This window comes from Buteo buteo, chromosome 2, assembly GCF_964188355.1.
Source record: "Buteo buteo chromosome 2, bButBut1.hap1.1, whole genome shotgun sequence".
Taxonomy (NCBI): Eukaryota; Metazoa; Chordata; class Aves; order Accipitriformes; family Accipitridae; genus Buteo; species Buteo buteo.
Genome location: NC_134172.1, coordinates 12,477,278 through 12,489,341, shown reverse-complemented (window position 1 = coordinate 12,489,341; position 12,064 = coordinate 12,477,278). Strand labels below are relative to the sequence as shown.

Below are 12,064 nucleotides of genomic sequence, written 5' to 3'. Positions count from 1 at the left end.
CACCTGGAATTTTTATCTGAGTGCTCGACTTCAAAATTCATGAACAGTTGCAGGTGCTGGTTATGCAAAGTACTATGATCCAAAACCACCACACTTTACACGTTTTCAAGTAAGACACTTTTCCAATTTTATTTACTAATATTACGTTATTAAAATTAAGCCTGTAAGTATACAACAAAGCCACAAACCTCAATGGCTGAATGGAGTTACTGCCAGATTAACATGGTATATACCAGAGCCTACAATTGACAAGGAGACAGCCACTTCACTTTCTTTGCCTAAGAGTCAAGGAGGATGACACACATCAGTTCTCACTAGTTGCATCAAAGAGCCAAGAAAGTGATTTTTCTGAAAAGGTACAAACTCCATCTTTGGCTACAAGTTCAAAACAATTCTTAAACTTCTCACAGAAAACTACACTAATTACACTACAGTATCCCAGGTAAGCATCTTAATTAGCATTACTATATCCTAAATCTAAACAATTTGTTAAGTTGCTGGGAAAAAAAAAAGATACTCACATTCCAAATTTTCAATATACAGGTTTTCAAACTCCCGCTCTATTTGTCCAAAAAGTTCAAGAAGTGTATTCCGGACAGAAGATGGTAGTTTAGAATCCTAGGATGCAAAATATCGGAGTTTATATTTTTCTTTACATACATCTTATGTAGCTACCCTTCAATCTTAAACTGATTTTAACAGTTCTCTCCATCTCCCAGCAATGGGGGAAATTAAAACTACTACTAGTGTAGAACACAAAACAAAAAGCTCTGTGAATCATAACATTTTTCATTTTACATACTCTTTCTCTTTCAAGGGAGAGAATTCAAATCACCTGTGGGGTTTTTTTGCTTTTACTAGAGAAAAATTATAAAACCAAGACACATGTACAACTCATTAAAAAAAAAGGTGGAAAAAATTTACCATATAATGTCAAGGTGCTCCCAGTTCAAGAAGAAAGAATATCTTTGGTTAAAGTAATTCAGAAGTTGACTATGCACTAGGTTAGGAAGTTGTCATCACAAAGCACCTTATTACCAAAGCTTGAGACAAACTAACCTTTTAAACATATTTTTAACATTTACCTACTTTTATCACTAACCATAACTAAGTGTGAAGGAAACTGCAATTTCTAATCCCTCCCTCCCCAGATATTATTCAAGCATCTCCTCTTCACAGAAAGCATTTTGAAGCAAATTCACAGAGCAGGGCTGATTTTTCTCTTCAGCATAATCAAAATAGCACTTCCAAGGCACAAAACCAAGTATGTAATAAAACTACTAACACAGGATTTATATGATCTGAGCTCAGTACACAGCTTGACCACAAGTTTCTGTTGGCAAGTTATTTAATTTTTATTCATCTGCCTACAAAACAGAGATCAGCACCATATTTTTCCTGAACAAATGAATAGCATATCCAAAACAAGTAAGTACCAATTTCTGTCAGGAGTCAAAAGTTCTCACTACAACGATTCTGTTATCAAACACCGTTGAGCAGTAAGTAAAGCAGAAGACAACTGACTGTAGTACATTGAGAATGTAGTACTAACAAATATCTTAAAATGTAAAGCATAGCATGCTACTAAAAAAATGGCAAATTAGAAAGGAGAAAAATACTGTTATTAGTCTAATAACTATAATCAATTAATCTACTACAAGTATGGATCAAAGGATGAACTGTCCTTGCTCTCTATGTAAATAAATTCTACTAAACCTGTTCTATTCTTCAGTTGCTGGTGGCCAATATGTAAGTTAGCTTACTGCACTTATTATTTATCTAGGTAGCCACCTATAAACTTTTTTAAAAAGACCTTTCCACTTAACTGAGCTTTACCCTAACAATGAAACAGCTCAACTACTCCTTTGCAGTATATCTCACCCGACAAACCTGTAAATAATGCAGCTGTATTCAAAAACTACAAAATATCTATGTAAGGAAACAAGTTACCAAATTTCAAAGTAAAATTAATATGGTATCATGTATAGCATATTACCAATATATCAGTGTTCATCTATCAAATAAACAGGCAATGTGTCCATCAGCTACATCTATTTTTTCTAAACAAAGCAAAAGTACGTAATTTCAAAATCTTGAAATCATCAGCTATGAGCAAAAAAAGACAATTGAATCAGCTTCTGTCACAGCCCAGACCACTATTTCAGGTCTAGAAGTACATAAGAAGTACATACAAAAAAGTTACTAGAATGGGAGTACAAATGTTAGCACAGGACACCGCCCAAACTCGAGTGAACTTCACTATTCAATGCAAGTTTAAGGATGATTACAGCTTGGTTTATTCTTAAGTGTTCCAGCAAACCCAAAACGAAAGAAGTTGGTTCCACTCCTATAAACTGACTGAATTAGGAGGAAGCATGCACATACTAGCCGTCAGAGGGCAGCATGCACCTTCCACCAAGTCAGCATCTAAACAATGAGAATTTAGTCTCACTCACATTTTGATTCATACAGTCAAGATGATTGTCTTCAGAAACAATTAGAAAAGCTTATCATGATCCCGATTTTATAAGTTATTTCTGAACATCAATTTTAAAAAGTAGAGCAAGAGAAACTACTAATAGCCATGACATAGAGCACATCTGCTTCATGCATGCTTCAGTTTTACACCAGTTTCGCAGCTACTTTAAGCTGTGGCACTGTGCTGAAACAAGCACTGTGCTGAAAGAAGTCTCACTATGCTCCCTATGACCCTCTAGAATATTCCTTTCTGTATCTTCACCTGCCTCTCCCTTGAGACAGTACTTTTGTTCATTCATTCACAATCAGCCAGAATGTGAAACAGATCCCAATTAATACCAACTTGAAACAAAATTGATTAAACAAGAATACTATACAAATGAAACACTATTAAGAGAAACATTGAAGTTCAAAGAATTATTTCCAATTCAATTACCCAATAAACCCATATGGCAAGGTTATGAAAGAAGCTAAGTTATCCTACAACTTTCAAAACAGAAAAGGAGATGTAGGAAAGGTTTTCAATCCACTTCTCAGAGCCTGAAAGCATACACAAATCTAAACCTGTCCTAAAGTAACCTGCATAGTAAAATGCACCCACTTCCTTTACTCTCTTTAAAGTCAGCATTATTTAAATTATCTTATTAAAATACTATGTAATAATGTTATCTGTTTATCTGCAAAAGTACTTATCTAGATCTCATGCGGTTTACAGCTCCACTGTGAAGGGGTATTAATACTCTCTGCTCATTAGAATCTGCCACTGGCTGTTCAAGGTTAAAGGTCAACAAAATTAAATAAGATGATACATAAAACATTTGAAACATTTACATATTACAGCATAATACACTTAGAGTTCAATAAGAAATATTAAAACAGCTTAAAATTTTGGTTTACTACACAGAAGTGACAGCATGGCTTGACCTCTCAGTTGCCCTTCACTCCTTTCCTGAAGTAAGGCTGTAATAGTCCAAATGCACGAACAGTTTTCTATCCAAGTACTTACATTCTCCAACTTCTAGATGACTAGAAGCAACAACCTGGGCTCTATTAGTTCCCAGAAAACTAATGCTGTAATTTACTGAATAATAGATTCAATTAAAAAAAAAATTAAAAAAATCTCACAACACTGAGAAAACACAAGGTTTTCCCTTCAGAGTATCTGCAGAGTCCAGAAAGTGAGGTTTCTCGTAGCCAAACACTGTTAGCATTTCAAACCACCTCTCTGATAAAAATCAAGTTTTGCACCATCTTTGCCAGGCCCGCATTAACATTGCATAGTCAATTTGACAATAAATAGTTTCCAAACTGATATTTGCTTATCTTTGGCAGGACTACTTCAACCATTTCCTATAGGAGCCTTACCGACAGTTAATCTCAATATTGTTAGGTGAAACACTCGAAGTGGCTCCAGATTGCGTCCGCTACACAGAATGACATGATTAAGAAAACTACAGAAGTTTGTGGTTGTTGTTCTTTCCCTTAAGTTTAATACACAGAAGATCACACCTTCATCTGAGCCAAATTAAAAAAAAAAAAATTACATAACAAAATAAAAATTTAAGTTAGCTCACACCTCTGTCAAGCAGGCAATATTTGTTTACTTTATGGAAAGGAATGCAGAACAGCATTCCCACTAATACCCTCCCTATCAGAGTCATAATAACAAATATTTTGGTTTATCCATATTCCTGGGTTACTACTATTCCAAATTCAAACTTACAAAATCAAGAAGCAATCTTCAGCTTGGGGGAGTGGAGAGCAGAAGTGCAGCGATATAAATAGGATGTTTCTTTTTATTTCTTCATGGTTTTATCATTCATGTAAGAATACACAAAAGCCGATAAAAAGCTCCACAGGTCTAAATACAACCTGAAACACTGTCAACATCCACATCAAGTCTCCAAAGACAGTCAGCACTTACAACCAATAAAGTCTGCTGTTCCTGCAGCTTTACTGGACATATTTCATTACTTAAGTTGATGTAATTTCTTCACATAGAAAACACTCCTCATAAAAAAAGTCACAGAAGTTACCCATACCCAATACCCAGTGTATTATCTTACCTGCCCTTCCAACATGTCTCTCTGCAGTCCTGCCCGTTCTTGCTCAGAACTGTTGGTTCTTCGGATTGAAAGACTGTGTGATTTACGTTTCTGCTTTGCTTGGCGAGCAGATGCACAACTTCCACTTTCTATTGGCATTACTTCAAAAAAACAGCTTCACAGAGGCTCCTATGATAAACTAAGGACAAGCATTACACATTACAAATTGCTTTGCCAAACTAACCAGAGCTTACATTTTTTTGTCAAAACAGAAATATTTAGTGCTACTAAACTTTGGAGCTGTTTAGGTTGTCATTAAAAAGAAGGGATCCCTATTACTTACAGCTATTCTTCAAACAACATTAAGTTCAAAAACACATATGTATATAGGTAAATAAAGTGGAATCACTTCTGCATTACTTATTCATTAGCTAATAAACCTCTACAAAAGGAAAATAAATTCCACTACCTTGCTCATTTTGGAGAACACTAGCAGAGAAAGCCCCAAAATGCTTCCAGGAAACAACTATTATGCATACTATATTTCACTGAAATGCATGCAAAATTAAAACCCAGCTGGAAAATGAAAGCAAACAGACATGATAATCTAGGGACACTGTCAGGTTAAAAATGTATTATGCAACATTAAGTGTTAGTATACAAAATTTAATAGATGTGCTTGTTTACACATAAGCAGAAATTAATTTAATGACAGAAGTTCTGAAAACTATTTTCCACCATTTTTGACAGCTCACCATTTCACTTTCTTGATAGTAAAAGTGCCCATGAACTTATGAGAACAGTGAATGTGCACCTGACTTACCAGGCTATTGTTGTTAATTTTTGTCAGCTTGTTAAAGCCAAATATTTTAATATCCCTAAAAACACCTGACAGTATCACCAATTAATATTACCATGCACGATCTACTGCTTTCCCCTGTTTAAGAAAAATCAAATTACGTTTGATTTCTTGCATAAACATGGAGAATATGTTCTTTACTGTCAGAATCTTATTTATTTAATTACTGGATTTTTTTTCAGTTTAAACCTGATATGAAATAGAAATTATTTTTAGTTTCATGGGTTACCAGTTGAAACATTTCAAATGTTTTAGGATTAATTACTCAAAAATTTTTCAATCATTAACATTTGAGAACAAATAAAAAATTCATTCTCCAGCATAAATGATTTCTGAAACAATTACAACTTAAAATAGCTGCAATAGTCTGCAGAGAAATAGGAGAGCAGAGTTGGCAAAGCTAACAAGGCAACTGAGCTTCCTTTTAAATAAGTTGATCAGAGAAAATTTAAACCAAACCCAGGGCCACTTCCAATTTAAGATCCGCCAACACACTAGATCTCAAGCTAGGAATGAGCACCATTGCTATTAACAAGAAAAGGCATTAACCAGCTCAGTGGTTTTGACATGTTATTTTCAGCTTTTTAACATATCATAAAGCCAAGGAAAAGCATACCTTACCAAAAACACAGTATGCACCATGAATAAAAACAGCTTTAAATTTGCTTTGGTTTTCATATCACAAAATGAAAATATATAAAGATACATAAATTTATATCAAAATGAGACTAGATTTAGTTAAGGTTTTGAAGCCCATCCATCCTCAAATTTTCTCATTAAAAAACTGGTATTTTAATTAGTTTTTGGAACACCCGAGTTCCAGTAACCTAACACCAATTCCATGGTGAATCTAAAATAAAATTCAGGTTGCACGGTATCTTGTACTGCACTGAAATGATCTTGCTAATTTCCTCTGGACTCTGCACAGTCTTCCCCTGCACCTAATCCCATCAGAGCTCTTTATGTGTGATTAATCAGTAGTAACTAATTGGCTATATTCACAAGTTAAAGAAGAAAGAAGAGAAAGAACTTCCATTGGGTAGTTTCTTATTTGATGAGATTTCTTTTTTCACTGTGGCTAGATGACTCTACCACAGAAAGACAGGACTGAAATTTTAAGAAGCCCATCCCATAAACAAGTTATTGCCAATTTTCTGGGCTTCACTAAGTATCTTGCTGTTCTTGGACATATGGTCAAGAATCAGGAACAGGTTTTCACTGCTCATCACATTTCTGTTTCTTTTCAAAATATGATCAGATCCCAAACACGTGTATATTCTTCTTTCTTCCACCCTCCTTCCTATCTCCCTTGGGAACCATTCTCTCAACAGCTTTCAGTTTACTGGTTTCTGCAGTGTTCAGGATTACTTTTTAAGGCCTGAAGCACCAAACTCTTGTGTGCACACACATAGATGTGTTAAACAGTTCTAAATCTATACATACACAGTTACATACAATAACATAAATCAGGTAACACTGTTTCACTTAAGCTCTGTGAAAAAAAAAAATATTTCTAATTCCTGACAGATATCACTCCTGAGCTGTAGTTATACTGAGATGTTAATATGGTTTATGCCTTACCAGGCATTGTTTTAACTATGTTAACTTCCATTTGCCCTCTGCTCCCAAACTACTTCATTTTAGAGAGCTTCATCACGAAATACCCTTTTTGGGATTGCTTCATAAAATCATAGAATGGTTTGGGTTGGAAGGGACCTTCAAAGGTCATCTAGTCCAACCCTCCTGCAATGAGCAGGGACAACTTCAACTAGATCAGGTTGCTCAGAACCCCCGTCCAACCAGACCTTGAATGTTTCCAGGGATGGGGCATCTACAGCCTCTCTGGGCAACCTGTTCCAGTGTTTGACCACCCTCATTGTAAAAAATTTCTTCCTTACAACTAGTCTGAATCTACCCTCTTTTAGTTTAAAACCATTACCCCTTGTCCTATTGCAACAGGCCCTGCTTAAAAAGTCTGTCCCTGTCTTTCTTGTAAGCCCCCTTCAAGTATTGAAAGGCCACAGTAAGGTCTCCCCAGAGAGACCAGGCTCTTTTCCAGGCTAAACAATCCCACCTCTCTCAGTCTTTCTTCATAGGAGAGGTGTTCCAGCCCTCTGATCACTTTCATGGCCCTCCTCTGGACCCTCTCCAACAGGTCCATGTCTTTCTTGTACCACTGGCTATGACTGGATACAATTGGCTTTCTGGGCTGCAAGTGCACATTGTTGCCTTGTGTCTGATTTTTCATCCCCCAGGATCCCCAAGTCCTCCGCGGCAGGGCTGCTCTCAATCCATTCATCCCCCAGTCTGTATTGGTATTGGGGATTGCCCTGGCCCATGTGCAGGACCTTGCACTTGGCCGTGTTGAACTTCATGAGGTTTGCATGGGCCCGCTCCTCAAGCCTGTCAAGGTCCCTCTGGATGGCATCCCTTCCCTCAAGCAAATCAACGGCACCACTCAGTATCAGTACATACAGATTTGGCAGCTATACATTCTAGCATGTAGAATTTAAAGGGACACAGTCAAATGCATGACAGTACATTTTTACGTAGTGAAATTCTCACATTAACTACACAAAAGTTTCTACTTCCACAGCTCATAAGCAAACAGAAGAGGTTAGGTAAGAAACACCTCCGTTATTGAATCTATTTGCTAGCAGCACTTCACCTGCAGCCAGTGTCACTGACAGTAATTGCACTCTCCTCATGCACCAGCATGACCACATCACTCATGCACTGTTCTGGAGAGAGCAAGCATGCACGCTCTTCCCCAGGCTCTGCAAGAGGGTGCACACAGCCATAGCAAAGCTGCAACCAAAGAGGCAACAAGCAGGCATGTGCATACAGAGGACAGGAAGGGGACTAGCTTCACTGCCTTTAATATTGTCCTGAGTTCCACCAAATAGCCTTATAACCTTTCCATAAGGGAGCAATAATTAAAGAGTTTTTAGAACCAGGATGTAAATCCAGTTTTAAAAAGTGACAGTGTCCCTTTAAATATTAACTTCATTTTGACAATTTCAGAACTATTTTCATGATAATTGCAACAGTAAGAAGCTATAGGTTTTTCAAGAGTAGATTTCAAAAAACAGATCCTTGGCAATAGGATGCTAAAAAAATAAACAAATAAGGTGCTCATTTCTAGCAGTTACCTGATTCCCCTTATTATGTAAGGTTTTCAAACAATGAAAATTACCTGTCCAGAATATCAGTGTCATGTTACATATCCTATGAAAACCATATTAAATATTGATTAGTGAAACAGTCAGCAGTATACAAACCAGTCAAAGTCTTTCACATTTTTGAAACTTTTGTAGTTAGAACACACCAGACAACAGGAAAGGGGGGTGAGGGAAAACAGCAACACAAGTCAAGGCTATGAACCAAATCCCAGTCAAACGAAGAAAGAAAAAAAGGCTTCAAAATGACCCATTATATATATTGTTAATCATAAAAGTTAATCATAACTTTTGAGTGTTACAAATGGGTTCTGAAGAGATAAATTCACTAAATTCACTTTCCTTCTACTTAGTAATACTACAAGTAGGATGAAAGATCACCAAGAAGTAGGGGCATCTTGTTTGCTGAACCAAATGAAGCTGAATTCACAAAAGCTAAAAATTAGCAACCAAGAGTAAAAAAAAGCTGAACAAAAGTACTTTCCAAGAAAAAAAGAAGAAAAAAAAAACCAAACAAACAAAAAACAAAATAGAAAAGGGGGAAGAGTGTTGTATTACAAAACTATACTCATTAAGGGTGGCAGTTCACAAGGACTGCATTATTAAAAAGTGAGCTTATGAGACATATTAAGCTATTCAGCTCAATCGTTTTGAAAATGCTGCATTTGCATAGTGTTCTTCACACAATGATCTGTCAAAGCCTCAAGAGAACGGTACCAAATGAATTTCTGACAAAGTCAATCAGCAGAGGTAGGGAAGAAAAAGATGTCCTAGAAAACATCTAGACCACAGGTGATTACTACTTTCTGAATGCAAAGATACTTCAGTATTTCAGTTATGCTGTTTAATTAAACTCACAGCATATTTTACAGTGTGTTAAATTAAAGTTCTGCCACCTACCTTTCTGTAACATATGTTACCATATATTCAGTCACAGGAAATATTTCATCAGAGTAACAGTAAAGAGCAGATGTGTAACCAATTACTGTTTTATTCAGCCACAACAGAGAAATGGCACCAAACAGAAGTGCACACACTGGTCTTACTAGACTTAAAAATTCACTGCAGCAATCAACTAATTCTACTTGCCTACTTCTTCTACTCCTGAACATAGAACAAGCAGACTGCTGCAAGGAAGGAATTCCTGGGGTATGCATGCTGCTGAAGCCAGGGAGAAAATGTTTTAAGAAGTGTCAGAGCACAGACAGAATGGCTACAGTATTGCATTTCCTTTTTTGTTCATTCAAGACAACAGACAAGTCTGTAAAGGGAAAGCATCAGGAAGTTTCAGCAACATCTCTTACCCAAGATCTCCCTGCTCCATTTTGTTTAGCATTTAGCAATAGTAATACTTACTATTTAAAGGATTGGGTCAAAACAAAACAAAAAAACAAAACAAAACAAAAAAAACAACAAAAAACAAACAAACAAAAAAAAACCAAACAAAAAAACCACCACAGAAACAATTTTACTGTATTTGTGTGTGCTTTTAAATCTCCTAAACAGTCTCAGGTCTCTCATTTTCAAACATGGTTTAGAACAAAATTTCAGCGTAAACTACATAAGAAACAAAGGCTTTTACAGTAGTAATTATTGTTCTGTGCAACATTAAAACCTTAAAACACAAATATGCCAATGAACCTTTTTTTTTTTTTCCCACAAAGCAGGGAGGGAAAGGGGAAAGAGAGGAGAATGATTACAGTTATTAAGTTCTTAACTACATGTAACAGTCTGACAGAATTACTCATGAGGTAAGGGAATTTAGGGATCAACATACGCCACTACAATCTTTATTAATATGCAAAGAAATCACATTTAAAGGACTAAAACTTCCATTTTGAGGTCTGCAGTGAACAATTTGTTTCAAGGATGCTGTGCATTCAAGTGCCATTAACTCAACGAAAGCTCCAAGAATACAGCACACCTGAGAAAGATCAGCCTAAACAGACTTCTTTGTAAGACTAGTTGTTTTGCTGAAGATAAATATCTAGGAAGCAAAACCATCCCAGATCATCACAGATGATGCTAGAACCACTGATAAGTGTGCTTAAACCTTATTAAATCCACTCGAGCATTACAACATTAATTTTTTTCCTAAATTTAGTGCAGCATACTTTCAAACAAAACTGGATGTTCCTTGAAATGTAAAAGGGGAAAGCGTCCACCCCATTTCTCCCTTTGACAGAAAGCATAGTAAAGAAGCTACATTAATGAATTTTAAGTATGTTATACAGCTGGAAATCAACGATAAAAGCTTTAACACATTAGTAAGTACCTACTCTGAGCAAGCTTCTAACACCAACATCCAAGCATAAGCCTGCCCAGTTTTGCTGCTAGCAAGCTTTGATCATGCTAATTCAACTACGTCAGCAAATGCTGCAATCACACCAAAATGCAGTGCAGGCCTAGCCTGTCAAGCAGTCTACTAAAGCAAGAAATGATACTCTCAACCATACAGACTTATTTTAACTAATATTAACAATAATAATCAAGCTTGGATGATTTTTATTTTTTTTATTTAGAATATAGAAGAAACCTGCCTGGGTCCACTAATAATCGTCAGACCAAGACCTGTTAAGTGAAATTGCTGGTGTCCTGAAAGCATACAACTTTCCTTTAGGATCTGTGCCACTTATGCTCACTGACTGTGCTCACTGTTTCAACTAGTTTAAATGATACAGGGTATGACACAATCTTACATTTAACACTAGTTAGTCACCTATGAGTATATAACATACCTTGTTTTACTAATAGGTATTGATTAGCAAACTTTATTGAAGAGCTCAACAGACAGCATCAGCTCCTGCTAAATTACATACTGCTGGTTAAATCCTAAAATATGTTTGAAAGCTACTTTATCTCCTTAGCTGTTTCACAGATATTTTAGCCCCAATTCCTCTACTAGCAAATCCCTAATAGCCTAGAAGTAGTCTACATGCATGCACAGGTATGCAAATACAAGACCTGAGGGTGAGGAATCCTAAGGAAGTTCAAGAGCAAAGGCGGTTTAACCAGGTATTTGTTTAAGGAAGCACTGCACCACATACAGAGGCCAGAATCTTATTGTGCTAGTCTCTAAACAAACAATATTTAGGTACTCATTACCGATGTACCAGATATATTGCTATTATGTTTTTATGCAAGCAGAGTGACCTCTAATATCATTGGTCTTCATTTGGGAATATATTACTTGCTAATAAATTACAACCTTCTATTGCTTAAGACATCGACAAAAGCAAGTAACTCTGACACTAACTATAATACGTTTAGCAAGCTTTTCTGAAGCACCAACAAATAACCTTTATACAGCACATTCTTGAAGCATTTCCTCATATGGCCTACCACAGAGAACTACCAAATCTTCCAGCAGTACGTGTAACAGCACTGCAAGTACCGAGTCCTACCATCTTGAAACACTAAGACAGTCTCAGAATAGTCAGTAAGTATTACTCAAGGAAGAGAAAATAACAGATCATTCTGGCTTGCAAGGAGACCATCCCGAT

General features: G+C 36.3%; 1 protein-coding gene across 2 annotated transcripts in view; it reads right to left on the bottom strand.

Annotated features, from left to right (window-relative positions):
• WDR37 (WD repeat domain 37) overlaps positions 1-12,064 on the bottom strand; it is a 49,055-nt gene that overhangs the window by 34,792 nt on the left and 2,199 nt on the right. Inside the window, exons 2-4 of one of the 2 annotated variants that reach the window (XM_075045798.1) lie at positions 8,579-8,610; positions 4,545-4,722; positions 522-618 (exon numbers count right to left, since the gene is read on the bottom strand). In XM_075045798.1, the coding sequence (XP_074901899.1) occupies positions 522-618; positions 4,545-4,682 (235 nt within the window). In that variant the 5' untranslated portion in view covers positions 4,683-4,722; positions 8,579-8,610. The remainder of the gene's footprint in view (positions 1-521; positions 619-4,544; positions 4,723-8,578; positions 8,611-12,064) is intronic. The other variant, XM_075045797.1, reaches the window with a different exon arrangement.